The sequence below is a fragment of the Cotesia typhae genome, unplaced genomic scaffold (genome assembly GCF_013202065.1).
Source record: "Cotesia typhae breed Kobodo isofemale line unplaced genomic scaffold, CoteBio_Ctyphae contig_44, whole genome shotgun sequence".
In the NCBI taxonomy this organism is placed as follows: domain Eukaryota; kingdom Metazoa; phylum Arthropoda; class Insecta; order Hymenoptera; family Braconidae; genus Cotesia; species Cotesia typhae.
Window position 1 is genome coordinate 5823261 of NW_027423753.1, and position 27862 is coordinate 5851122.

Here is a 27862-nt window from a genome sequence, read left to right on the forward strand (position 1 = left end):
AAAGAAATTTTCGAGTAATCAAATAAAAATATTATTTATCAAAGTTTGAAATCTCAATTCTGAATGAAATATTTAAGATACGCAGAAAAAAAAATATGAAAAAAAAAAAAAAAACAGCAGAAAACTTTTTTCATATAATATGAAATTCTTTAAAAAAATAATCCTTGTCAACTTTATCTTATCTCTTATCTTTTACCTGGAATTTAAATTGAAAGTAAAGAATATAAATTAAAACAATTTAAATAAGTTTATAAATAAAATATTGAAAATTTGACATCAATAAGTCAATTGTGTGAAATTTGAGGTTCTATTTCCACAGCAGGAGTATCTTGAAGTACTTGTACGTCTACTTTGCCGTCTTGTATTGTTAAATTTTTCCTAGAAGGGTTCAAGGATCCTCATGGTTTGTTAAAGTAACTTGGCTCGCAAAAGCATCTCGTGGTTGACACGCGGCAGCGGCGGAGTATATATGGCAGGTAGGAGATTATTGATAAAGGGCCAGGATAGAGGATGGAGGATGGTGGATGGCGGGGGCATAAAACAATGGGATCTCCGGGGAGAGCGATGATAACCTACCGGCCTCAGGGGGTACCAAACCAGAGTGGTAGTAGTGCCTAGTGGTAGACGTTGTTGGGATGGATTGGTGGATGGTGGTGGTGGTGCTGGATACGAGCGAAGGGAAAAGCATAAACCCAACGGTGGAGGGTGTCCGCAGGTGTTTCCTGGCACTCTCGGGCGTCCAAAGTGCCATGCAGAGTCTATCCTATGCTATGTTGCGTTATATAGGTATCACTTTGCCGGAGTAGAGCGAATGGAGAAGAGAGACGAGGCCGATACGAGTTGAGAGCAGAGCTAGTAGTTGTGGTGGTGGTGGATCTCGAGTGTAGAGGGGACCATCCTCCACTGCCACCGCCACCGGTGCCAAACAGAGCACAAGAGAAGGGAGCAGAGCACAACAAGGCGATGCTCGATTTTGCGCATTGGCTCCTGTGCTTTATCTACAACCCTGCCGCTGATACCGAGCCAGACAATCCTTCAGAGACTCCTCCGGAGGATGCTGTGCCGGAGACACTAGCATTGTTCCGTCGAGAAGAGGCTGGATCTCTAGATTTTTAGTGCGCGCGAACATAAGCGATCCAAGCTCTGATTAGATTTGTGATAAAAAAAAAAAAAAAAAAAAAAAAAAGACTTCAGTCTGTAAGAGTTTGAGTTTTAGTTTTAGTTTTAGTTTCAGTTCCAGTTCCAGTTTTTGTCAGCTTTTTCTGGCGGTTAACACCAGCCCCCAGGCTAAAATTGTTGTTTGTTTTATTTTATTATCATTATTTATCGAGCAATATCCTGGCGAGCAGGATACGGATGCTGGATTTTGGAATTCAATGGGTCTCAAGTCGTTTTCAACTTCCGGAAAGGATGAGACAACATTTCAGTATATCATTTATAAATGGTAAGTCATATTGATACTTTTAGTTTTTATTTACACATCTTTCTGCTATAGAGATAACTTATTCATTCGCTCAATGATTTATAAATTGTTTTTTTTTTAATTTTTATTTCTAATTTATTTTATTTATACACTGCAAGGAATAGAGTAGAGCGAGTTGCATTTATGTAATTGCATAAAATTTTTATTTGACACGTCGGTTGTCGTTAATTTATTTATTTAGTGATCTCGGTGAATGAAATAATGATGCATGACTCGCAGGAGCTATTGACAAACTGGCACTGTCAAGGGATCACATATGTAATATTAATTTACTGTAGGTACAATTCACATGTCAATGTCTCAATTTATCCAACTTTAATCCTTGATGTTACTGCACCTGACATTTTGCCTAACTGTCAATACTCACCAGAGAATCGTTTTACGAATGTTGGAATGAAAAGAGCTCAAAAAAAACTATATCAAATGAAATAAAATAAAATAAAATAAAATAAAATAAAAACAAAAAATAGCGAGAAAAAAAAAAGAGAACGAGTGTATAACCGTTCAGATTGAGAGAGATAAAAAAACAATTTGGAAAGTCAAATCCATCGCTGGCGTGCCTGATAAACTTACGGCAGAGCAAGGATCAATATCCATAATTGTAATTGAAAGTAAACATGGTCCACACGTGCTGAAAGGGACCGTTAGCTAAGTAATCGTTCTTTCTTCATTCTTTTATTATTTTTTATCGGTGTTTCTTCTCCCATCTACCATCTACCATCTACCATCCAGTTCTTCTTTATTTTTCGGTTGAATTGTGGAGGAGTGTAAGAGCGGTACTGAGAGAAAAATAAGCACATCAGGATTCCAGACGCAGGATCAAGTGAGCCAGCAAAAAAGGCACCCTCTAGCTCTAGACCGTGTTGGATTGGACCGTATGGTTTGATCGCTCGCCCTTTCGACGTTGAACGTTAATCAATTACTCAATCGGGTCGAGCCCCTGGTTCTGCCCGCTGTACCCACTATTGCCATGTGTACCGTGTGTTTGTCAGAGAGAAAACCAAACGAATGAAGAAATGTTTCACGTCGATTATTGTTTGCCAATTTCACCACTTCACCTCCTCTACCTCTTCATCCACATCCACCACATTGGTGATCCTCATCCACTTGCCACCCACCACCCGTTTAAATACACACACATACGCTCACGCAATTCTATATCGACATTTTCGACGATTCCGTCTTTCTCCCTTTGGACTGTTAAAATTCTCCCGCTTTGGCTCTCAACTCGTTTGCTTCTCTCTTCTCTTCTCTTTTCTTCTCTGTACTTGTGCTCATGTCAACGACAATGAAAGAAGGAATTAGCCAGACTCGGGAAGGGAAATTGACAGAATACGCGAAAATACACTTTGAGCTGTGAACAGGTACACATTAATCTATAAATTTTCCACATACATGCCGAGCACCGAGAAATACAGACATATTTATCTGGTGGGATAAACATATTTTATCGAGCTGGCTAGATTCTAGCAACCTCTACTCGGATAGGAACCAAACAGTGGATTTGTCTAATCGACACGCTCGGTCGCTGATAAATGCAATTAGTCCCAACATTGTTCTCGTGTTTGGCGGTTATGTCGACTCGCAATAATCGACATCACAAGCATCACAAGGGAACTACTGTTCTCCGACAACTACGAATGATGAAGGGATATAATGCCTCTACTCTGTTCGGTATTATATCCTCTCTGCTAGTTATTATTATCATCACCACCACCATAATCATAACAACAATAATAATAATAATCATAACAATCATCATCGTCACACGCAAGCAAGAGGAGAACAACGAACAACATAAACACGTACATGTGGACATATCGCGGGCGGAAACGTATCGCCTGTCATGTCGCATGGTTGCACGCGTCACTGCCTTACATTCACTTATATACCCTAATACAACACCAAAGGTACAGGTATATAACTACTAAATGTATTTGTGCTCTTGTTCCTGTATTGTCATCTACTATATATTATATAGTACCAATACAGGAACAACAAAGGCTGAGCAACGAACAAGAGCAGCGAGCCAGGGGTCCACGATAATGGCTCAAGGAATTCGAGGGTGACGTAGAGGCTTGCGAAGGCCATTCAGCGGCTGGTTAGTGGCTTAGGGGTAGCTGAACCTGGCAACATATGTGGCGGGATAAAAATCCTAAAATCCCATCGTTATTACGTTCCATCTTTCAGTGGTGTGGGCTGCTACCGTGCTCTGGTAGGTCTTAAGGAGCTTTTTTTTTTTTATTATTTTTTTTTTTTTATTTTATTTTATTTCATTTCATTTTACTTTACTTTGCCTTCTTCCTTTCTGTTCTTTTCTTCTCTTCCCTATTCCCAACTCTCCTTTTTCCAGATTCCAGCCGGGGTTTTACGTCCGCCAGCAGACCGCCAGATGAGAGTACCCGGACCGCGATCCGAGCAAATGGACCGAGAGGGTCGAGATGAGACGACTCTTGCTATTAGGAAATGCTTTTAGGCTCGTCTCACGCCCGGGATCTTAACCGAATTATCAGTACTCTGAGAGAAATTAGTACTCCAGTTGGTTCGACCTTACATTTTCCATCTTTCACCTTCTGCCTTGTGCCTTCCATATACTCCATCTTTCATCTTCAATCTGCAAAGCAACTTGAGCTGCTTTGCTTGATATGTACATACATACGTACATATAGTTAGAGTATATGTAGACGCATGTACTCAACTCCAGCTGGAAGCGTAGTTGAATCGGTTGCTGCTCGCTTACTCACTTATTCACTCACTCACTCTACTCACCATTTTAGCATACATAGATCCATCAGAAACTACTACCGGCGAATCCATTATATTATTATAATATGTATATTATAAATAAAAAACATTAAATATCAATAACGACAGGCGACGATAAGAATCAAGGTCTGGTGTGAGGGTAGGGTTCACATCCCACATCTCACATCACATCATACAATATCCGGGAGCATAAAGAGCTCCAGCGATCCTTTTTCCCGGGTGTTTTTTCGTTACGGCGGCTTTCAGACACGGTCACGTGCGCATGCAAATGAACCGTAATTCAATAGGAGCTTTTAGGAAGCCCGTCGAAGCAACTCCCTGTTTTGTGTTGGTTCTGCATCGGGCGATCCACATCCACACCAGCTTCAATTTCGCCTTGTTCTATTATATATTATATATCATAAATATATATGCTATAGTATAGGATGAGTGTGTATTGTAAATGTGCGTTGCGAGTTGATGGGGTTCCATCCTTCATATTCATATCATATATATCGTGGATAATATATGTTCCGCAATACCTCGGTACGGTAGTCATAGTAGTTAGTGTAGTATAGACGGGGTCTAATACCGAGAAAATACGTAAAGCCCCCTGGATTTGCCACCCTCGGTGTCGTTATACATCGGCGTAAGGCCGCGAGACACATATAGTTTATGGGATTTCTCGGTGTATAGGTAAACCGGGAGGGGGGGGGGGTTCCGCTCTGTTTGTATCTATCTATATATATAGTCTATATAACATACCAGGGAAAAGAGATAAATCGAGCGCAGGTGCATTCGCCAAGACATAAATGAGGGTGGGCTTTTGACGCGGACATGTTTTGACTGGGTTCCTTCACCGATACAGAAAACGGGGGACAGAGACAAGGACAAGGTAACTGGAGTTGCCAGACGGGAGCTGAGATAAGAGATGCTGGATGGGATTATGGTCAGGATGTATGAGCAGGACGAGAGCTGAGAGCTGAGGATTGGAATGCCGAGAAACATAAACCTACGGCACGAGATCGATCGTCTAGCTTTTAGCTCTCTGTAGTAGTAGTGCCAGTAAAAGTAGCAAGTAACAGTAAGCAGCATCCAGTATCCAGCATCCAGGTTCTTGGTGTAGTAGTTTATGTCGCTGGTTATATCAGTGTAGGGTCCCGCGTGCGCACACCATCCACGGCAACCCGTCACGCAAAGTTATTCAATTCGCACACGAGTCGTTTATTTTGTTAGTCAGGAGTTGAGTATCCCATTACATTTAATTTTGGCGGGATAGGCGAGCGTACTCTGTTCACTGTATATACTGTATATGCTGTATATGCTGTATATGCTCTGTGCTATGTGATGATCATTATTATGATGATGATGATGACGATGGATACCAAATAGACGAGAGAGGTCTGGCCCGTTGATATGATATTGGCAGTTGGGATATGGATGTTGCTTCCAGAATCAGGATATGGGGTGGAAGAGTAGCTCCACCAGAGGGAATAGGATATGAGATGGGTTATAGTATAGTTATACTATTAGTATTAGTATATAGTCCAACTATATGTATAGTTAATAGATGGATCAACGTAGGAGGTTGGAGGGTTGGAGGGTTGAAGGGTAGCTTCAGAATAGGTATGTATGAATACCTACCGTGTTCGTGTAATAAAGAGAGAAACAATGGCTGGCCGTAGCCGTTTAAGTTGCGTGCGCATCACGCGGATGGTCTTATACTGACTGGAATATGTAGATTTCCGCAGCGAGCCGAAATTAACTCGGTTACGACAGATTGCCCGTGAATAATTTCATCGCCTATTCAGCGCCGCGATAACTTTGTTGGCATACGCTCATTGTTCATCTCCCCAACACTAGTCCAACAATCCGGACTCCAACGAGGAGAGGACCTGTACCAGCTAAGCTCTGACTCTGATTCGAGCAGTCTCTCTAGTAGAATAGAATACACAAGATCAACTCTGTGTGCGGTTGAATCTCCAAGCTTTGGATCTCGTAAATGTACATCCATGTGTGTCTTGTCTCTGTATACCTCTATTCTTTTGACTCTTCTAGGTCCATATTGTGCTGTTATGTATAGCACTCGCGTGCGGCTGTATTTTACAGCCCAAGAGACACTGTATGAGCCTTGATGAAACAAGAGAGACAGCACTTTTGTCATTAAATTCTTCAATTTCCACTTCTTTGATACATGAAACCTTTTTTTATACGCTCTTCAACTCTATCTCGCGCACCTTTTTTTGTTACGTTGTCTTTTAGCCTTTCTTTTATACTTTGTTTTTTATTTTTATTTAAAATATATATATATATATATATATATATATATATATATATATATATATATATATATATATATATATATACATATATACATGTATAATTTTTTTTTGTACTTCATCTTCCACCCTGATGGCTGTGCGCCTTAATTTATATTTCAAAGCACCGGGGAAACTTTTTAAATTTTTTATCGGGCACTACCGAACGCTTGCTCACATTCACGTTGTTCCAAGTGGTTGTTCGATTTTAAAATTTGATGCTACCTGTACATAGTTTGGTTGTGTGGGCGTCTGCGCTAGTCACCAACACACCACACAGGGCAATATACACCAGAGGACCAGGAGAAGAGAGTAGAGAGACCAGAGCAAATACTACAGAGCACCCGGTGTCGAGTCTCTTGGCGATATTCTAGCTTTAAAATCGGAAATCGTTAGGCTTACTGCTATTCAGCTTATATTCCAAAGGAACGCCATCCACTAGAACTCGAGAGTAGTGGCTCCTCGAGGAGCTCTACCAAGGATAAACTTTGAACAACGAAAACGACGAATGGACCGGGACAGACAGATGCCGACAACTGAGGCCGAGGCAACCTAAAAAGTAAATAGACTGGAGTTAAAAAAATAAAATCCATTAGAGGGAAAATAAAAGAATGATAAATATAAATATAAAAAAAAAAAAAAAAACAACAACAACATATCGAGTCGGTCAAAACTGTATCTTCCTGAACGTTGCGTCGTGGACACCAAGTATATATTGCGTATTGATCGTCCGTTTACTTGTTGCGCAGAGCAAACGCTGGGTTCCCTGTTCGAGCTGGCTGGTGCCTCCTGCCTCCTGGTATGCCCTGCTCTATGCCTGCTGCTGGTATACTGGTGCTTCCGTGCTTGGGTGACTCCGCCGTCGTTGGTTACTCTGAACCAACCAACGAGCCAGCCAGCGCAACCTCACCCTCTGCTCTCTTTCATACTTGCTGGCTCATATCCTCTCTGCACATAATGCTATTGAGGCTCTTTTCTCTTTCTCTTTTTCTTTCTCTTTTTCTTGCTCCGCTTTTTCCCACATTATCATCCACGTCCACAAAAGCCCTTTCACGAGGATAATTAATGCCCAAACGCGCTGCGAAAAAAAAAACCCAACGCCCTTTAAAAGTATTTAAATTTCATTGGCATTTGGTCATTAATTCGATCAACCGTCAATCCAATTGCCCTTGTCACACTTCACACTGGTTCTGATCCCCCGAGTACATCGTCCTCGTGATTTTTTTTTTTTTTTCTATTTTATACAACTGTACTTGGTACGTCTCTATCTCTGCTCCTGTATCTGTATCTGGCTCTGTTTATGCTCCTGTTCCTGCTCCTGTTGTGGCCCCTACACTCGACCGCCCTAAAAGCAAAGTTTTGGTATTATCTACTGACAAAGAGCTCTCTACACATTTACATAACATATAATATAAACACACGGACATGCGAATACAAATCAACCACTCGAATTTATACAAACGTATGAAAGGTTATATATATATATATATATATATATATATATATATATATATATATATATATATATATATATATATATATATATATATATTTTATTTGCCCTTCGGCGATAGACGATAGACTGGGATGGGCTATGGCAACCGACCGTCATCAAATTCGAGAATTAAAACTTAAGCAAATGAAACTACGGCATAACACTGGATTTTTGTATTTTTTTATTGTTGTGGTGTATTCTGCGGGAAAAGTTAATAGAAAAACCATTCTTCTTTATTTCCTGACTCGATACTCGCTAACGGTAAAAAAAGACCTAGAACAATAACTATTTTTTTTTCTAGTCAACGGCGCTGTAAACAAAAGAAGAAAATTGCTGTTTTAAATGAGAATTCTAACAGAAATATTCGGGAAATAGTTGCTAAATTGCAGCTTTGAGTCAACTTTTTTATTTTTAGTGAAGATTGGTAATTATTTGACGGACCGTGCGAATAAATCGCATAATATTGTGATAGAATAGTAAATAAGGTTAAAATAAGACTTATTAAAATTACTATACTGTTAAAAATTAAAAATAAAATATCTAAAATAACTACATTTTTTATGTATGAACTGTGCAAATAAGACTTTCAAGACTTTCGTGTGAAGGCGCACTCACTTTGCTCGTTGCGCCAATTTTACTCATAGTCGAAAGTCCCATCCACTTAGTTCCATAATGTACAATTACATTAGACTGTAAATAACAATTTGTAACACATTTATAAGAAACTTCATTTGATGACACATTCTGTGGCCTTTCAACTTAGTTAAAAAGATGTTTTTATTAATTTTTTTAACAAAAAAGTTTTTACATATATTTCTTCAATAGAAGAAAACATAACTTTTAAAATGATATGTGAATTTTTTTAAATTGGTGTGTCAAAATATAGGTCTTCAATTTTTTACTCAAATATATGTAAATTTAGCTACTTAAAATATTTATTTTTGGACAAAAATTAAAACTATTAAAAAATTAAAATAAGACTTATGATCACTGTTAAGCTATTGATTGTGTTGCACATCTTCAAATTCTATTTTAAAGAAGAAACATAATTCTTGTTAATTTTATTTAATGTAGTGTCAAATCTTTTTACAGTTTATTTAATCGCATTTTCCAACCACTTGATAGAACGTCGATATGTTTACTAAAAAGGGTCAACTATTAAAACTTAATTGCTGTTACTAACTGTAATAGTACAGCTAAATATTCAGTAGTTAAAATTTTTAAAATTCATTAAAAGTTAGTCGCCAAAAGAATTTTATTAAATGTATAAATTGTTCTTTGTACCTGATGATTTATAGTTCATAAGAAATAGTTATCATTATTATAATGAATATAAATCGAGTTTACTAAAGTTTTTAAGATAAACTTTTTAATTGGATAAAAATTTTTAAATCTGTTACATCAGCAGTTTGAATTATTAAATGATAAAGTATTGCTAGATATTTGTGAGAATTATATATTTATTGCTGTTATTGAAATTGTAATATCGTTGTAAAGTTGTAAGTTTTTCTCGCAATGAATATATGAAATTACGTAAATAAATTTCGATAGCATATAAATTTTCACTAAATAATGCATCCATATCAACTCATGCCTCCAAATTTAACTTGACATTTATCGTCTTCATTAATTCTGGTTCATATATTTTTATCTGTTTTTCGGTTGACAATTATGCAGTCTTTGCAAATACTGACAGTGTAAAATATTTTATTCATGAAATTGTCAAAAACTTTATTATAGAAACAGTATTAAAATCTAAATTTACACACGGAAGAAGAGTTTACTGGAAACAAAAAATTTTTTAATAATTAATGGATAACAGTTTCTATAAAAAAGCGTATTGGAAATTTATGTGAATAATAAAAATTACTATTTACTTAGAATTTTACCTATTAACCTCTCTGGGGTTGATATTATATTACTATTTGAAAAGTTGGAACAAATCAACATTTGATTTATTCCGTATTCAAACATTAGAATTTCATATACAATAGCGCATTCGAACAGAAAGTGTGCTGACTATAATTTCAAATACAAATTTAAGGATCACACTAATTTAACTTCAACTGAAGTAAATATACCCTTTTTAATAATAAATCCAAAAGTTAAAAATAAACTTTCCTAAATAAGTAAATTAATTACCAGAAATAATCAGGAAATTGAACATTAAATTATTAATTTCCTTCATTAATTCAGGAACAACGTTCATTCGTTGATCTGAATTTCAACGGCAACTTAAACACTTTATTTTTTAATACAGTACAACATTCTTTTTCCATTAAAACAGCAATATTTACATTAATAAATAACTAGATTAATATTTAAAAGCACTTGTACATTCATTTTGCTTATTAATAATCACTATTTGGTTATTAAATTATAATTTATAAATGTTAATACGACTCTTGATGGAAAAACTATTATTTTGATTTTATCCATTACGCATGTAATGAAAATTTAAATACTGATTTTATCGAGGTTGAAAATTATTATGTGAAAAGTATTATATTCTTCCCGATTTCTCTAAATCATTGTGAGATATTCTGAAAACTTTTAAAACATTATAAGCTGTTCTGGAAGATTTTATATCCCTCTAAAACCCCCTTAACCCTTCAGCACTCCCACTTTTAATGTCTCGCTCTTCGTTCTCCACTATAGCGGCATCCTTTAAGTCGAATGTTATTGTGCAAGTGAAATTCTCGGAGCGAAAGTGCTGAAGGGTTGAACATATTTTTTTAAATCCTAAAGCTTCTGGGAGCTTCTGAAATGTTTCAAAAATATTAAATCAGTCTGAAAAGTTTAAATAACTAAGGAAGATTATTAAATTTTTTTTTTTTAATTTTTACAATTACTGTAAATGTAATTCTTTCTTCATAAAGTAGTTCTTTCAACTAAAAAACTAATTACATTGAATCCTTCAGTAATCTAAAGAGTTATCTAAAACTTTAATCTTATCAAGTTTTAAGATTAATCGATCGAAGATATAAGAAGTTATGCAAAAAACATGAAAAATGTTATTTCAAAGTACTTGATCGATTGACTACAAACCCTAATCCGATCCAAGTCTCAAGAAACCTTTAGAATACCACAAACCCGATTTCAGTCGATTGATTAATTCTAAAGATATTTTGTTGTATGAAAAAAATTCGATTTACACACATATCCGACACATTTATCCAAACGTAGTCAGATTAGCTTTCTACAGGATTTCAAACCCCTGATTCATTTTTTTTTTTTTTTAATTTTCAATCTTCATAACAGGAAGTTGAAAATACCTATCTTCACGTTGAAATAATTATATCAATTTATAATAATAGTATTATAATTATGTTACAGTATTTTGCATAAATTAAATTATGTATTAAACAAATTTGTAAATCTTGTTCCACTTTAGGGGTTGCTTATTTTATATTTGTATACATGATTGAATTTATATTCAATATGTTTCTTCTTAGGGAAGTGGTTACTAAAAAACCTAACAAGATTTATGTTATCGCTTACATACCAAGTTAACCTTACATCTAATACTATTTACATTGGTTAATAGAATTTTACTGTCGATAATATTTTTAAAACGACTATTTAAAGTTTTTATTTATGAATAGAGTCTTTTAAAAATTTTAAATTTACATATTAGCAGTTGAAAGTGAAAAATCATGTATGAAATTTATACTATGCGACATATTTTTTGATGTATTGATTTCTTCGGTAACACGCTTTAATATCTAAAATAATATCAAATTTTTTTTGCAATACAATAGAAGTTATCACAAAAAATCAGGATGACAAATTTGAAGATAAAACATTAATTATATTAACTTGATGACTGATATAAAATGCGGAGATATTAATTAACACACGTGACCGATTTCTTCTCAATCCATAAATGTGAAGAAATAGGTTTTGTATGTCTATAAATCGATAACAATTAACCCAATAGATCTCATTACACATTACTATAGAATAACTCACTTGTACTACAAAGTACAATGAATTTAGTTCGACGAACTCACTGACAATTGTTCAAAAGATTGTTTCCTAATCAAAGCAATAAAAAGCACTGGTATAGACAAATGAACCACTTGGAACAAACATGCGTACATATTTATACAAATTATCCCTTTACTTTGGTTAGCTTGATACATTCATGCATGTGTGCAATGTACATAGGTAGGGTATGTATCCTGCATAGAATAGTAGGGAGGGGATCAAACATCGAGAATTAAAACTTAAGCAAATGAAACAACTAAACACATAACAGTGGGTGTAGTAATATAAATAAATATACATAGCAATGAAATAGCTAAAGTGTATGGACTTGAATCAAAGGGTAAAACAATTTTTGTATAGAATCTCATTAAACTTCCGACTGGCTGGCATTTGTCGACTCACCGGACAATGAAAAGGGGTTCAAGTGGCTGCTGGCGAGCGATCTTTCCCGTGGATAAAACGCTTGGGAGTTTCGCATTCGAGTCAGAGCAAGAACAAGAACAAGAGCAAGAGCAAGAAAGATAACCGGATAAATGGAGTGAGGGTGAGGGTGAGGGTGAGGGTGAGGGTGAGAGTGAGGGTGGAATAGTAGATAGTAGGATGAGACGTACGGCGTACGGCGTACAGCGTACAGCTACGGAATATCTCGTAATGTCTTTGTCTAGTCTTCTTGGTTACCTTCTTCGTTTACTTGTCTCCCCATTCCCTCAGTTAATTTCCGCGTCTTCCTCTACGGGCAATTATAGCATTCGGCGTGCGCCCGAAGGGACGACAAACGGAACAATTAACTGTTCTCTTGTTCAACTGTTCTGTTTCAGCGTAAAATGGTATGACATCAGAAGCCGGCGGATGGGCCTGCAATGAGTTTGCTATGGCCAACATCTCACGGCTTAGCAGCATCAGCATCATCAGCAGTAGCAGCATTAGCAGCAGAACCAACACCAACACCACCAGCAGTAATAGCAAAACTGGAAACAGAAACAGAATTAGGATCACTGTCAGCACTATTTAAGGCTAGAATTCAAATAACGGAAACAGACTTAGCGGCGGATCATGAGGAACTCACTGGTAGGAGTCAATCTGGTTGGGAGGTTCGCTCTTGTAGTTTTAGGGGCCTCTATAGTAACTTGGTGTTACGCGGCGTCAACGTCACCAGAGCACCAGATTAAGAATGCTTCCGGTGAGTATGAATAATCTACAGTGAGAGCGTTGCTCCGGAAATTTGTTCGCTCTCTGCTCCATACCCCAGACCTTTTGCATGCACACCAGTGTAACATCGTGTTCATTTTCTCCTGTATCCTGCTGGTGTATATGTTCTATGTACTGCTACACCACAACTCCACGGTCCTACCCGCGTTCTACTGTTAACCAAAAGCCCAAGGGACCACCGGCGGGCCCTCAACGTGCGGAAGCTTGAAAACGAGCCCGCGTCCAACCTAACCCGCACCCGTATTTCTGCTCATTTCCACGAGTACGTTATATCCACTGCCATTTCATTATTAACCATCTCACTACGGCACGTTACCTTCTATACGATTCTTTCATTTACTCCTGCAGATCCTCTTCTACGTTAGTTAACTATATTTTTTAGCTCTTTCTCTCTCTATCTCTATCTCTTTTCGCTTTTCTCTCCTGATGCTGGCGCTTTTCCTCAATACAAAGTTGATAAATTTATTATTATTTTACAGCTCAATGTGTGCTCCCGCTGGGAATGGAAGAGGGTAAAATACCCGACGACGCGATATCTGCTTCATCTAGTTACGAAACCAAGTCTGTCGGTCCTCAGAATGCCAGGTACTAATTATTGTGTTTGCTCGTAATTACAAGTCTCGTTTATATTAAGAAGCTCCGAGTCTTAACTTGTGAAAAAACTTTGAGATTTCGAATTTTATAAAGGGGATCCAGATCTTAAATGTTTTGTCCTTTTTGCTCCGATGGTATCTGTTAATTAAGAAATTATTTATGAATTCGAGTTATATATACTTGATAAATATTTATCTGAGGTTAATAAATCGTTTATTAAAAAGGATTTATTAAAAGTTGATAAATATTTATCAGGGCTAAAAAGTATCAAGCGAATAAAGACATTTAATATTTTTTATAGCCTCTTAATTTTAACCAACCATATTTCATTTATTATTAAATTTGCTTAATAAATAAATTTTTTTTTTAATCAAGTTGGGCAGTTTTGTTGCTTTTAGTTTATTAATATTTTTACTAGCAACCTTGCAATCACTATGTGACTGCCGTGATTTGTGAACTATAAATAAATAAAATTTTGCTTTATTATTTAAATATATGATGACCTTAATTTAATTACACTGTACTTTTTTAACTATTGACGTTTTTAAACATATAAGCTCACCCCGATGTTACACCCATCAAGGGCTTTCATTTGAGTACCCACATGCATTTTGGTATATTTTTCATGTATACACATCTATATATATAGTGACTCATCACGATATCTCTGGAACTATAAGGCTTAGAGACTTCAAATTTGATAGGAATATTACTTTTACTATGTAGAGGTCAGTTAAGAACGGATTTTAAGAAATTTCTCCCTCAAAGGGGTTCGCGAGGGCGTTAACAATGAAAAATTCCAATTTTTAAACTACAGCTCCTATAGACTCCAAATTTGATAAGAATCTTCTGTAAAAGATGTAGAAATAGTTTATGAATGAATTTTACGATAGATCACCCGACAGGGGGTTGCGGGGGTGGGTATCAACAATGAAAATTTTTAATTTTCAAACTATAGCTTCCACAGACTCCAAATTTGGTAGAAATTTTTTTTAAGTGATGGAAAAGTTATTTATAAAAAAATTTTATAATAGCTCATGACACAGAGGGTTGCGAGGGTAGGTGTTAACATTAAAATTTCAATTTCCGAGCTGTAGCTCCTATAAGCTCCAAATTTGGTAAGAATCTTCTGTATGTGATATAGAAATGATTTAATATCGAATTTTATGACAACCTGCTCCCAATATGGACTGCGGGGGTGGATGTTAAGAATGAAAATTTCAAATTTCCAAGCTCTAGCTCCTATAGGATCCAAATGATATAGTTATTACACATTGAAAGTTACAATAAATATTAGCTAGAATTATCACATGGATAAAAGGTACAAGCCAATCCGATGGAATTTAGAATCTGAACAAGTCAAGACAATTCTCCAATTAAATTTAAGTCTAGATTTAAAAGTACAATTCTAAAAAGTGCCCAGCGGAGCGGGCGGGTAACAACTAGTTTATCGCGACCCAAATGCCAAAAGGGCGCATATCAATTTGTACGCCCTTTGGCTTTGCAGTGCCAAAAGGGCGTAAAAATTTTTTTTTTTTACTAATCACTTTATTAGCCTTTTCTAATTCTAAAAATAAAAAAAAAATTTCCAAAGCCAAAAGGGCGCATAATTTTTTTTGACGACTGCTTGGAATTGTAATTTATATGTTACTAAATTTGCCGCAGAATTGAAAATATATATTGATTATTAAATTACAAATAGGTATTTTTAAAGGTTATTACGGTAAAAGATCCAGTTATTGACATTTGCAATTTTATTTTAATTAAAAAAAAAATCTACTCTAATAAATTAATAAATATGATTTTTAAATTATAAATTTTAAGAAAATTGGTTTTTTGAGAACATTTGATTTTTTTAATGAGAATAAAATTGCAAGTGTCAAACAACTAGGCCAATATCAATAACTGGGTTTTTTACCTTGTTATAATTTTAGTACGAATTCTGTTTATAATTTTAATTAAAAAAGAAAAAAAAAACAGTTGCGATATTTAACATGATTGCTGAGTTAGAGACGCGAAATTTAACAATATTAAATCATCTGGAATAATTTTTTAGAACTAAATTTTATATTTCAGAGCAAAATTGAAGGTTTTTTTATACGCCCTTTTGGCTTTAGGCGAAACTTTTTCTAAAGCCACAAGGGCGTATGTTTTGAGATATGTCCTTTTGGCATTAGTACGTTGAAAAATTTTTTTTGACCAATCTTTACGTTTCAAGCAGTTCTAAGTTGAATAGCGAAAAAAAATTTTTATATATGCCCTTTTCGCATAAAACCCTATTTAGCTGCTGTAATACGCCTTTTTGGCATTTGGGTTGCGATATAATATTTATAAATATATGAAAAATTGATGTGGGTACTTAAATGAAAGGTCTCGATGAGTGTAACATCGGGGTGAGCTTATATCTTTAAAAATGTCAATATTTTACGAGATACAAGGACATTTCTTAATTATGAATCTAGAGATAAAGCATTTTCGAATGCAGCCTAAATACTTATCATCATAAATTAACTATTGATGAGAATGATAGGAAATCATGAAAAGGCTCAACTCCAGGTCAAGACTTTTCCAACGATACCAAATTTATCCATAAAAACCTATTTTATCATATAAATACACGGGCCACAAAATTTTGTTTATTCTATTTATAATATAGATTAGAAAACTTAACGGTAATTATTATTCAAGTTTTAGAAAAGATATCCGAGCAAGTACGGCAACTACTATAAATTGCAATTTCATAAATTTAAAATAATCCATTAACATCGATATGAGAGCATAGAAAATATTTATCAGCAATTAATAAATGTTTATTAATAATCAATAAATACTCTTTAATTGCTACCGAATGTATATTTCTCTCAAATGAATATTTATTCAGCAGAAAATTTGTTTATTAAATTATATCAATTATTTAATTAGCTCGGAATAAACGTATTTATTAACAGTCGAAAAAAAATTCTATCAATGTAGTAAATAATGGTTGAATTTTTTAAAAATAAATTCTATATTACCTCGTTTATTTTAATGAATGAACAAAAAATTTGAAACATAACGATCCTCGCGAGTAATCATTTCAGAAACTGTATCAATTTTTATATTTACTAACTCTAACCGACGAGTTTGCTTAAATTTCATTTATGTTGGAAGTTACAATATATTCTATTGTTAATGTTACTTTTTTAATAAATAGTATTATGTTCCAATTAAAATTAATAAATACACACAATATATATTATATTACTTGATTTGATAAATATAATATGCTGACAGTCTTCACGTAAAAGTATTTTATTTTTCCACGCCTCTCATTTCACTCTGGATAATTTCACCAGCCAGTTTGAAAACGAAGCTGATTTTTTTGACATTTTTGCACATTATTACATCGTTTTAGTTAATTTGTTTTTTCTGAATTTAAACCAAGAAATAAATTTTTAAATTTTTAAATTGGACAGTGTATATTTCCTGAACTTCTCTTGCCATTTAAAAAATAAAAAATATTTCGATAAAAAAAAAATTAAACCTTTTAAAATTTAAAACAATCCCGTGTTTAGTTTTTCAGTAATTCAAGCGAATATTTTTTAATTAAAAAAACTAATAAATATCTGAGTTGTCATTTATTATTCAAATTGTAATCACTCGCTTTACGGTCTGAGACCGATGCGAAAATTAATAACCATGCTATAATTATCTTTCATTGTTCAAAAAGTATGCAATAATTTTTAGGTTTTTTAATTGTAATACTGTAAAATAACAGATTTTTTACTATTTTAAAAGTAAAATAATCCTCAAAACTGAAAAAAAAATTTATTTATGGAATTAAATTATTTGAAACCGTACTAATATTATTTATGATTGAAAATAACTAATAAAATTTTACGTAAATTGAAGTTTAAATAACTAACTTACAATGAAGTTACAAACGATTCACTAAAATTGGATTTATCTCTGTAAATCTAATGGTTTATCTAAATATATTATTTGAAACTAAGTTGACCTTAAGTGAATTTATATTGACAAAATTTATTTGAACAAAATTCAACAAAAAAAAAAAAAAAAAAAAACTCTATGAGTACTACGGAGTAGAATGTGTAATTATAGAAAAATGTTACTCCCTGGTTCATTTCTAGTAAATTAAACTTAAGATAAATTTATTAACTCATTGTAATTTTAATCTACGTTCATTATGCAGATGTAACTTCAATATTTTAACTCTGTAAGAGTAATTTATACAAACAAACTCTTTATATACTTTTCAATTTGTTTTGGTTAATAAAAAAAAAGTAACCCATTAATTTTTTTTTCTCAGTATGAATATAAAATTCGAAATCTCCAACCTAAAAGAAAAATATAAATTATATTAATAAGATTATGAAATGTAAGTAAAAATAATAATAAAAAAAAAAATTGTATCTCAGAATCCGCCAGGAAAAAAACGGAGGCGCGTGGTGTCCCAAAGCGCAGATCAGTAATGACATCCGCGAGTATTTGGAGATCGACTTAACGATGAACCACTTGATAACGTGGACAGAAACCCAGGGCCGATTTGGGAATGGACAAGGCCAAGAATACGCGGAGGCGTTCTTCCTCGAGTACTGGAGAAACTCTAAGTGGTATCAGTACAAAACGCTTTCAGGTGACAAAATTCTTCGAGGCAATAGCAATACGTACCTGGTGGAGAGACAGAAGTTAGAGCTGCCTTTCGTGGCGAGTAGAGTGCGCTTTGTGCCCTACAGCCAGCACCCAAGGACCGTGTGTATGCGAGTAGAAATATACGGTTGTATGTGGGAACAACGAATAGTAAAGTACAAGATACCTCGGGGCATAACCTTTGGCCCCGGGGGCTCCAATGTTGAAGACACGTCCTATGACGGACGCACAGATATAGACGCTAAGTATTTAATAGATGGTCTTGGTCAATTAGTCGACGGAATGCTGGGCGAGGATCCCAGGGTTTCTTCAACCTTAGCTCACTGGGTTGGGTGGACAGATATAAATCTCGTACCCCTTGTTTTTGAATTTTCTGACCTTCGGGAGTTTAACATGTGCGTTATTTACGCAGCCAACGCTCCTGTTCGAGGCATCGAGGTCTTCAAAAATTTAAAAATCTGGTTTTCCAACGACGGAGAGAGTTATGATCCGTCATCAATAGATGTATCTGTTGAAGAGAAGTCACCCTACTCGCCAGGAATTATTCCAATAGTCGTATCGCTAAAATCTCGGCTGGGTAGATTCATTAAATTGGAACTCGAGCCGCGTTCAAAGTGGCTTCTTGTCAGCGAGATTTCCTTCGAGAGCTGTAAGTTTATATGACATTCAGTTTAATATCAAATATATTTTTAAAATTTTTTTTTTGTATATCACTCACTATTTATTTAAGAAAAATACTAAATTCCGTTGAAAGTTTGTATACAGTAAAAAAATTAAAAAATTGTTATAATCCATTAAGCTTTTATCTATATACTACACAAAAATATGTATTCGTCAAGCATTATTTACACACGATTTGAATATAAAATGACGTAAAATTTTTTACTGTATAATTTTTTATTTTTTCAATTTATTTACTATTTATTTTTTATATATGAGACATTCCATGACAAATTACTGAGTTTTTTATGCAACTCTTTTTGAATTTGCTAAATTTTTAATATGCGTTATTGAAAGCAACTCGCACATCAATTTTTAACTTTTTATTTTAAACCGTTAGTCATTTTTTTCATTTTTAGGTGGAAAAATTTTAATTAACTACAAACTAGTGATAAATATCGATATTTTAGAAAAATTAGGAATTATTGATTACTTAAAAATATAACAACAAAAATTATTGGAAGTAATTATTATCAATTTATTCATTCTCAAAGCTTCAAATTGTTATTTTCTGACTCTCTTGATTTTTTTTATTCATCAAATTTTTCATAAAATAAAAATTTTAACCAAACGATCTGTTTTCAACTATTTCCATTATTTATCAATTAAAAAAAAATCCATGATTTCGTTTTTCTCATTAAATTATTTTAATAATTTGATTTTTTTTTTTAACAAAATCACTCTCAATAACATTAAAATTAATTTTATTAAGAGTGGTTTCAAATTTTTATTTGATTGTAGAATATTCTTCAATTCTTGATCATTAGAATCTCATATTTGATACATGTTTTGATAACCACTAGAGAATAATTTCATAAAAGCAAACTTCAAACTTACACTAACACAATTGTCTCAAAAGTTAGTTATAGTTATAATTATTAATACACTGAACTGTAACGATGTATTATGTAACGACTATTAATGTGTATTACTAACTATAAACTATGTAAATGATTCAAAATTATATATACATGTTAAGTAATAGTTCCGTATCCTAACTTTGATCATCGAACTGGCATAAAAATGATCCATTACCCTTTGACCGTCCATTAGGCTAAGATCAAAACGCTTATTACATGGATGTCCATCTTATCTTAACAATTAAGCAATGGTTGTAACTGTAATGCACATTGAACCTTTGAAGCTAATTGACTGATCACATGTTCAATATCTTAGATCTTAGTCTTCAGAACGGCAAAAAATCTTTCTATACCCTTTGATCTTCCATGGGGCTGAGATTGAAACACATATCTTCCAATTTAACAAAAAGGCCATTCGGCAGCTGAAATGGAAGTAGATTTCAAACTTCAATAAAAATAATAAGTTTAAAGGCGTTTGATCAATTAAAACACGGTGAGAAATTTCCATTATTTTTTATTCTGCATGGATTTTAGATTTTACAATGGTGTATCTTACTAGTGAACCTTATTGACTCAGAATCAAATTTTACAATGGCCCATAGTAATTTCCGAAACAAATTAAATCAGACTTAGCAAATGGTAGAAATTGAAATGTACCATAGTAAAATGAAATATGCAATAATTTAAATTTCCAAATGTACTATAGCAAAAAAAATAAAAAAACGCCTGTAAAAAATAAAAAGTTTTGGAGTAAAAAATGTTTTTGGCAATCAAAAAAAATATCAAACCAAACAAGATTTTTTTTTGTTTGCAATAATTTTTAAAAATATTTTTTTAAAATATAGTTTTTTTATTTGTTTTCTATTTTTTTTAGTTTTTAACAATAAACATAGGATTTATTTTGACAATTAATTTTATTATAAATAAATGGAAATTATTATAAATAATTATAAACACAATACATTACTTTTAAATATTATTACAGTTTTAATATAATTAAATTACGGCTAATATAAAGTTAAGTCTAATACAAATCTATTTCCAATTTTTTTTTGAATTAACAATAACATGCAACTAAGTACGTAGCACTTTTTTTTTTTATAATAAAAATAATAAATACAATACAAAGAAAAAAATTTTTACTAATAAGATGATACTTTGAGTACAATAAGAATTATTTTATGTTTTATACCCAAGTTTTAGGTATATAAATTATTGATGTATTGATAGATTTTTGAACTAATAAGTATTTATTTGAAACTTAATGTTTATTGCAATTTTCACACAGTGTTAACCACTACTGATAGCGTCTGTACACTTATGTTCACAAAATAAAGCAGCACGAAAAAATGTAAGACCGCGCGTCGCGACTGACGCGCATACGTTTACTATGGGACATATGAAAATTTCATAGTCACAATTTTAAATTTAAACTGAGTACACGTGACTAAATGTAAGACTATTTTGTAAATTTTTATTGTCGACGGAGCAACAGAAATTTTACTATGGAACTATAATAAAAAGTTTTAAGTACACTAACAGTTTTTGTTCTGTCAGTTTACGAAAATTTTTTATATATGTTTATGTAACAGTTGCATGTTCAAATTTACTATGGTCCCTAGTAAATATTGATTGGTACAATATGATATTCTTAAATTTTTATGGTAATATTTTGAATTGAGTCATTAAGGTTCAGTCTTCTTATGTATGCATAGTAAATTTCTACAGAAATTTCTCACCGTAAAGTTTAAAAATTTCAGTAATTTCGAGAAAAAAAATTAGGAAAACGGTAGACCCCAGAGGCCATCCCTGCAACTTCCCGCTAACTCTATACCTAAGCATTAAACATTTCACTTATTTTGTTTTTGAGCTCTTCGAACTCAAAAATATCATTTTTGGTTTATTTTAAGCTATTTGAGCTCAAAAAAATAACTGTTCTATGTTTTTGAGTTCTTCAAGCTCAAAAATCTGATAGAAGTTTCATATAATACTATTATTTGAATTTTTAAACCGTAATTTTTTTGAGCTCTGCAAGAAAGAGCGTAGATAAGTTTCTTAATTTTATTCAGAAAAAATAAATTTTTTCTTGACTAGTAAAAATTAATTTTTTTTTTTGTCCAAAAAAATAACCAGTATCAATTTCGTCAACACTAATTTATTATATTGTCTAAAAAAAGTTATTTTATACTTTCAATGCATGCTTTATTTTCAAATCTCTTAAGTCTGCCTATAATTTAATTTAGCAAAATCAAAATTGGTCCCGTAAAAAAATTCGATGATTTGGCTTGGAGTACCCTCATATTCCTCAACATCATTATACTAAAATCAACAGTCATTAAATTTGTCAATTTTTAATATTCTTCTTAATAAAAAAAATCTTTTAAAAAACCAAAAATAGTCAGTATAGTGTAAAAAAGCATGTACTAATTATCTACTTAACTTATGTTTAAAAAAAAAAAAACTTTTTATCATGCTCTGTGAAGAAATAAAAAATATGTCCAGACAAGAATTTCTTTACTTTGTTACAATAATTTGTTAAAATGAACCAATTTAGTTTATTAATTTCTTAACAAAAAAATATCAATGTCTGTTTTTATTATTATAAGCAAATAGCTGTACTTGAATTAAATGAAAATTACAATAATCAATTCGACTAATTCTTCAGGAAAAAAAGTACATAATTGAAAATTTTCAAGAATATAAATTTTAACTTACCAATCTTTGAAGTTACTCTACTAATTTCAAGACTTTGTTTTATTTAAAAAAAAAAAAAAAAAAAAAAAAAAAAATGCTCTTTCCTTCTAAAGACCCTTAATAAGTATCTCTCGGTAATAAGATACACTCTTCACTCAATATAACAAGACTCTTACTTACCTTTATCAACTCCCGTTAATCTCAAGTTGCAGGATCTAGGTCTGGTAATTCGAGCGAGGAGGGACCATTGGACACCGTCTTAACAGCCCAGAACGATTCCATCACCACGGAGGACCCGATTGAGTCGTCCTTCAATGAGTTTAACATCACCGAGTCGGATTCAAACGGGAACCAGACGCCAGACGCGTTTCCAGTGAGCCCGAGGTGGTCCCAGACGTACATCGGATTGGTAAGCGGCGCCCTGACGGTCCTGTTACTCCTGCTGACCTGCACCGTGGTCCTGATGAAGCTTCGCGGACGAAACAAGGTAGCACTTCTTCAAAAACACACGGCACTGCTTTGTGGCTCAACAGCTCCAGGTATAACGATAAATGTGAAGGATTTGAAGCTGCCGACCCCGATCGTCGTTAACGGGACTCAGTCGAGGCTGACGGGCAGCTTCAAGGGCTCCTCTTCCAAGCTGAGGTCCAATTCGATGTCCAGCTACGACGCGGCGACCTTAATGAGGGACCACATGCAGCAGAGCCACTCCTGCGACATGGCCAGCGAGTACGAGCACCGCAGCGTGTACGCAGAAAGCACCTACAAGCTTCTCTTCCCCGAGGAGAGGTTCAACGGCTCCAAAACTGACTATGCAGACGTTGCCGAGTTTGCTTCTGAGTCGGTTAATTCTGGCACGGCTGGGGGCTCCACGACTTCCTCAGCTAAGGTTTGCGGTGGTAATTCAACAGTAGCCTTGCCTGAGGCGGAGACGAATGAAAGGCCGCAACCGCAGACTCCCTATACCCACAGGTCCTCCAAGCATCATGGTTATTCATCCAAGGGTCATAAAGTGTACGAGGGATACTACGCAGCCACTGACATTCTCACGGTTTGTATCTATTTTCATAAAACATTCAGTTAGTTTCTGTCTTTCAAGAGGTATTATGATATCGAGGTACGGATATAATAATAATTATAACACAAACCAGTCTCTCTGATGCTAATGTAAAAGAGATCTTTGATGATGATGCTGCTGCTGGTGTATGAACCTTTTTAATTGACGCTCTTTTTAGGTATTCAAGGAGTGGAATAATTTTATTTACCCGGAACTTTTTCTCACCTTTATTGTTCCTGGTAACTATAACGATCTCCGAAAGCATAACCGCATAAAAAATTTTTTAATGGAAAAACTTTTTCAAGTAAAGAATTTTGGGAAATTTAAAATACTTATACGGAGATAGTATTACTTTTTTTTTTTTTTATAAACTGACAAGAAATTTCATTTTATAGCATATCGGTGGTTGAAATCCTTGGTAGTATTCTTATATAAATATAGATATAAAAAATACTGAAGATTGAATGCGCTTTTAAGTAAATATAAAGAACTCTTGTTTATTTTTATTATTTTCAAGACGTACATGTAAGAATTGAAATTTGTGCAATGTGAGTGATGAAGTAATAATATTATATAAAATATAAATTTTTAAATTTTATTATTTTTAGTTGAAGCTTGAATTTTTTTATTTATTTATTCTGGAAATATTTAAAGAATTATTTTTAGTATTTAATCAATTGTCAAATTATTTTAAGAAAAATAAAATGACGATAAAGAAGCAGTAATTATTTTGTTCAATTGAAAGTGAACAACGAAAAAAAGTTTATGTTTTTCATCACAATTTTCTTGATAAAGTTTTTACGAGTATTTTATTATTTTCCTTTGTGAAGATCATAAAACATAAAATTATTTTATTTATCAATCCAGCGTACATCAAAACAATATAAGTCTGAAGTTGATAACGTCCGATCTTTTCGTTGTTTTACGAGGAAAAATAAGATGATCCAAATAATAATTTGTTATTTTTATGATTCTGTATAACAATGACAAATTTGTCGATTATCACAAAAAAAAAGATATTGGGAGTGACCATTTTTTCGGAAATCCTTATTGTTACCAGAAAAACTGAGCTAATAAATTTTAATGATATTTAATCTGTACCTTGATAACGTCAAAAATAAGAGGGATATTTCTACTTGGTATAAAGACAAAATTTCAGATAAAAAGAAGAGAACAGCACACTGGATCGAGCTTGTTTACGTCGCTGCTAATAGAAGATTATTATAACCAGCATCAACACCATAATCATAATCAACATCACCACCACCAGCATCAGCATACTGTTGATAATTACGACATACAACACATATCAAGACATCGACTGCGAATCTTGGATAAAATAGGAGAGGGTAGCTTTGGATTTGTTCATCTTTGCGAGGCCAAAGGAATCCACAGCCCGGATTTGGGTACTATGAGAAATCGACAATTGGTTATTGTACGGTCTCTTTGGCGCGGAGTTACCGACTCGCTCAAGTAAATAATTTAACTTTATTTAATTATCCGAGTTCTCTTCTATTCTCTGGGTTAATTCATTTGTCTATATTCACATACTGTAGCTTATTGCATCTTTGTTGGTTGCCTAACATCTAAACTCTGAAACATACCAAATAACAGAACACATAAATAAATAAATTAAATGAATAAATTCTGCTTTGTGGTTTTTACCAGGAAAGATTTTATGAGAGATATGTATGTTCTGGCTAAAATCCGTGACCCAAATATCACGAGAATAGTTGCATTAGTTGAGGAGGAGCCTTTTGGTGCGGTCTTCGAGTATGGCGAACTTGGAGATTTGCCAGATTTCATTCGCAATCGTGAAAAATCAGACAACGAAGCGCCATTAAGGTACAATAGTAATAATAATAACGATAATAACAAGAAATAATACACTACCATTCCGTACATTCATTCCAATCCAACTAACAACATATTCATCCGTTAATTAATCATTATCATAACCATAACTGTTGCCATTTCCACTTCCTTTGTTACTACCGCTCTTGATACCGATAGTAATTAATAAGCTATGTAATGCTAATATAAATTTTGTAAATTGCAGTTATAATCGATTACTTAAATTTATTACACATATTGCATCGGGTATGAGATACTTGGAGAGCCTTAATATAGCTCATTGTGACCTAGCCGCAAGGAATTGTGTGGTGGGTAAGAATTTATCGATCAAGGTATCAGACCACGCAATGTATTGCAGTAAATACGATAGTGAGTATTATGTTAACGAGTGTTACACCAAGATACCGCTCCGCTGGATGGCATGGGAGGCTGTATTACTGGTAAATATTTTTTATTCATTAATTTAAAACATTCTTAGCTACCCTAGCATCCGCTTTTTTAATATTCAAATACCATAACCATATTGTACATTTTTTTTTTTTGTGAAAAAAATCCGTAATTAAATGAAATTCTTCTTCGTTTTAAACTCTTCATAATTACAATAATTAATAATTAACTAATATTTATTCCGCTTTCTTCACTTGGCAAAATTTTTATTGTAGTAGATTTTTTTCAATTAACAATTTTTTTTATTTTTATTTATTGTCAAAATCATGAAGTCGAAAGTTTTGCTTTAGATTGTCTTCCTACTCGGTTGTAGAGTTAAAGCACTATAAATTTCCATTACAATTTGAATAATAAATAAAAAAGAGATATTAAAAGTTGATAAAAAAAAAGTTTTACGTGGTAGCAATTTTGCTGATACAGATAAAAAAAAGCTTTGAATTATCAATAAAGTAAATTTCAACCTCAAAATTTCATTTTTGAATTTCTTGTGATATAAAAATGTTGGTTATGTGTAATTAAAAATAATAATGAAGTTAGCGGTCAGCTGTCAATTTTAAAAATTTTTTTAAGAAATCAATTACAATAAAAAAATGCTTCTAAAAATTTTCACTTGTAATTTTTATTAATTTTCACATGTAAAATTTTTTTTTTAATAATTAAATTGCTACAAAATTCTAAAAAAATGTTTAATGTTTGTCAACTTCAGTGTTATAATTAAAATCGAATTTTCAACAATGTGAAGATACTACAAAGTTAAGAATATTTGAAATTATGATAGTGAAGAATAACACTGAAGTTAGCCGTCAGCTGATGATTTAAAAAATTTTCAATTGCAATTTTCATTAATTTTCACATGTAGAATTCTTTAATTGAATTTTTTTTTATAATAATTGCATAATTATAAAATTTAAAAATAATTTTTAATGTCTGGCAACTTCAGCGTCATTAGTGAAGAAATAATAACTTGAATAATAAATAACTGAAAGTAATTAAAAACGCGTTTATGAATTAAAAATTCCAGGGTAAACGAAGCTGTCAAGCAGATGTATGGTCATATGCGACAACAGTATGGGAGATATTAACATACTGCGAAGATTTACCATTTTCGGACATGACTTCGGAGCAAGTGCTGGAGAACTGCGGTAATTGGTACCATTCTACGAGCACGAGCACCACGACATCATCATCATCATCATCATCCCAAGACAAGAAAACACGTGTACTATCACAGCCGGCAACATGCTCCAGGGATCTCTACCGCATGATGACCAAGTGTTGGAGTAAACACGCAGAAGAGCGGCCGAGTTTCGAAGACATATACGTCTTCTTAAAACGTTTAACGCTTAATGAATAGAAAATTACTGGGGACCGGAAGAGCTCGGCATGTCGCAGGACCAATAACCCAACACAATCAACTACCAAGCATTAATCTCTATATATTTATATCATAAATAAATAAATATATATATATATATATATATATATATATATATATATATATATATATATATATATACATTGTATGTACAATCACCAACCACCACCACCGGCTGAGGGGATAACTCTGGCCAACTAATTTATGCTCAACTAGGTTTATCTTCTTCCTGTAAGCATAATCGTAATTTATTTATAAGCATCTACAAGGTAAGATTTTTTATAATCCATGTCAAGTGCTAATTTCTCTCCAAGCTCGTCGATAACACAACAAGATTAAAACAAATAGTAATACCCAATAAGAGTAGGCAG

At 33.2% G+C, this 27862-nt stretch overlaps 1 protein-coding gene across 3 annotated transcripts; it reads left to right on the forward strand.

The window, feature by feature from the left end:
- Positions 1–315: 315 nt before the first annotated feature.
- Positions 316–27643, forward strand: LOC141528634 (discoidin domain-containing receptor 2-like). Of its 3 annotated transcripts, XM_074244791.1 has the most exons (10): positions 316–1444; positions 12850–13211; positions 13720–13825; positions 18253–19133; positions 22965–23245; positions 23318–23809; positions 24975–25288; positions 25484–25660; positions 25875–26109; positions 27138–27643. In XM_074244791.1, exons 2-10 carry the CDS (start codon positions 13085–13087, stop codon positions 27468–27470), a joined length of 2946 nt encoding a protein of 981 aa, XP_074100892.1. In that variant the 5' UTR covers positions 316–1444; positions 12850–13084; the 3' UTR covers positions 27471–27643. The 3 variants fall into 3 exon arrangements, with proteins under 3 accessions (XP_074100892.1, XP_074100890.1, XP_074100891.1); XM_074244789.1 differs by having other exon boundaries at positions 317–1444; positions 22965–23809; XM_074244790.1 differs by lacking the exon at positions 316–1444 and adding an exon at positions 3689–3698 and having other exon boundaries at positions 22965–23809.
- Positions 27644–27862: the final 219 nt, after the last annotated feature.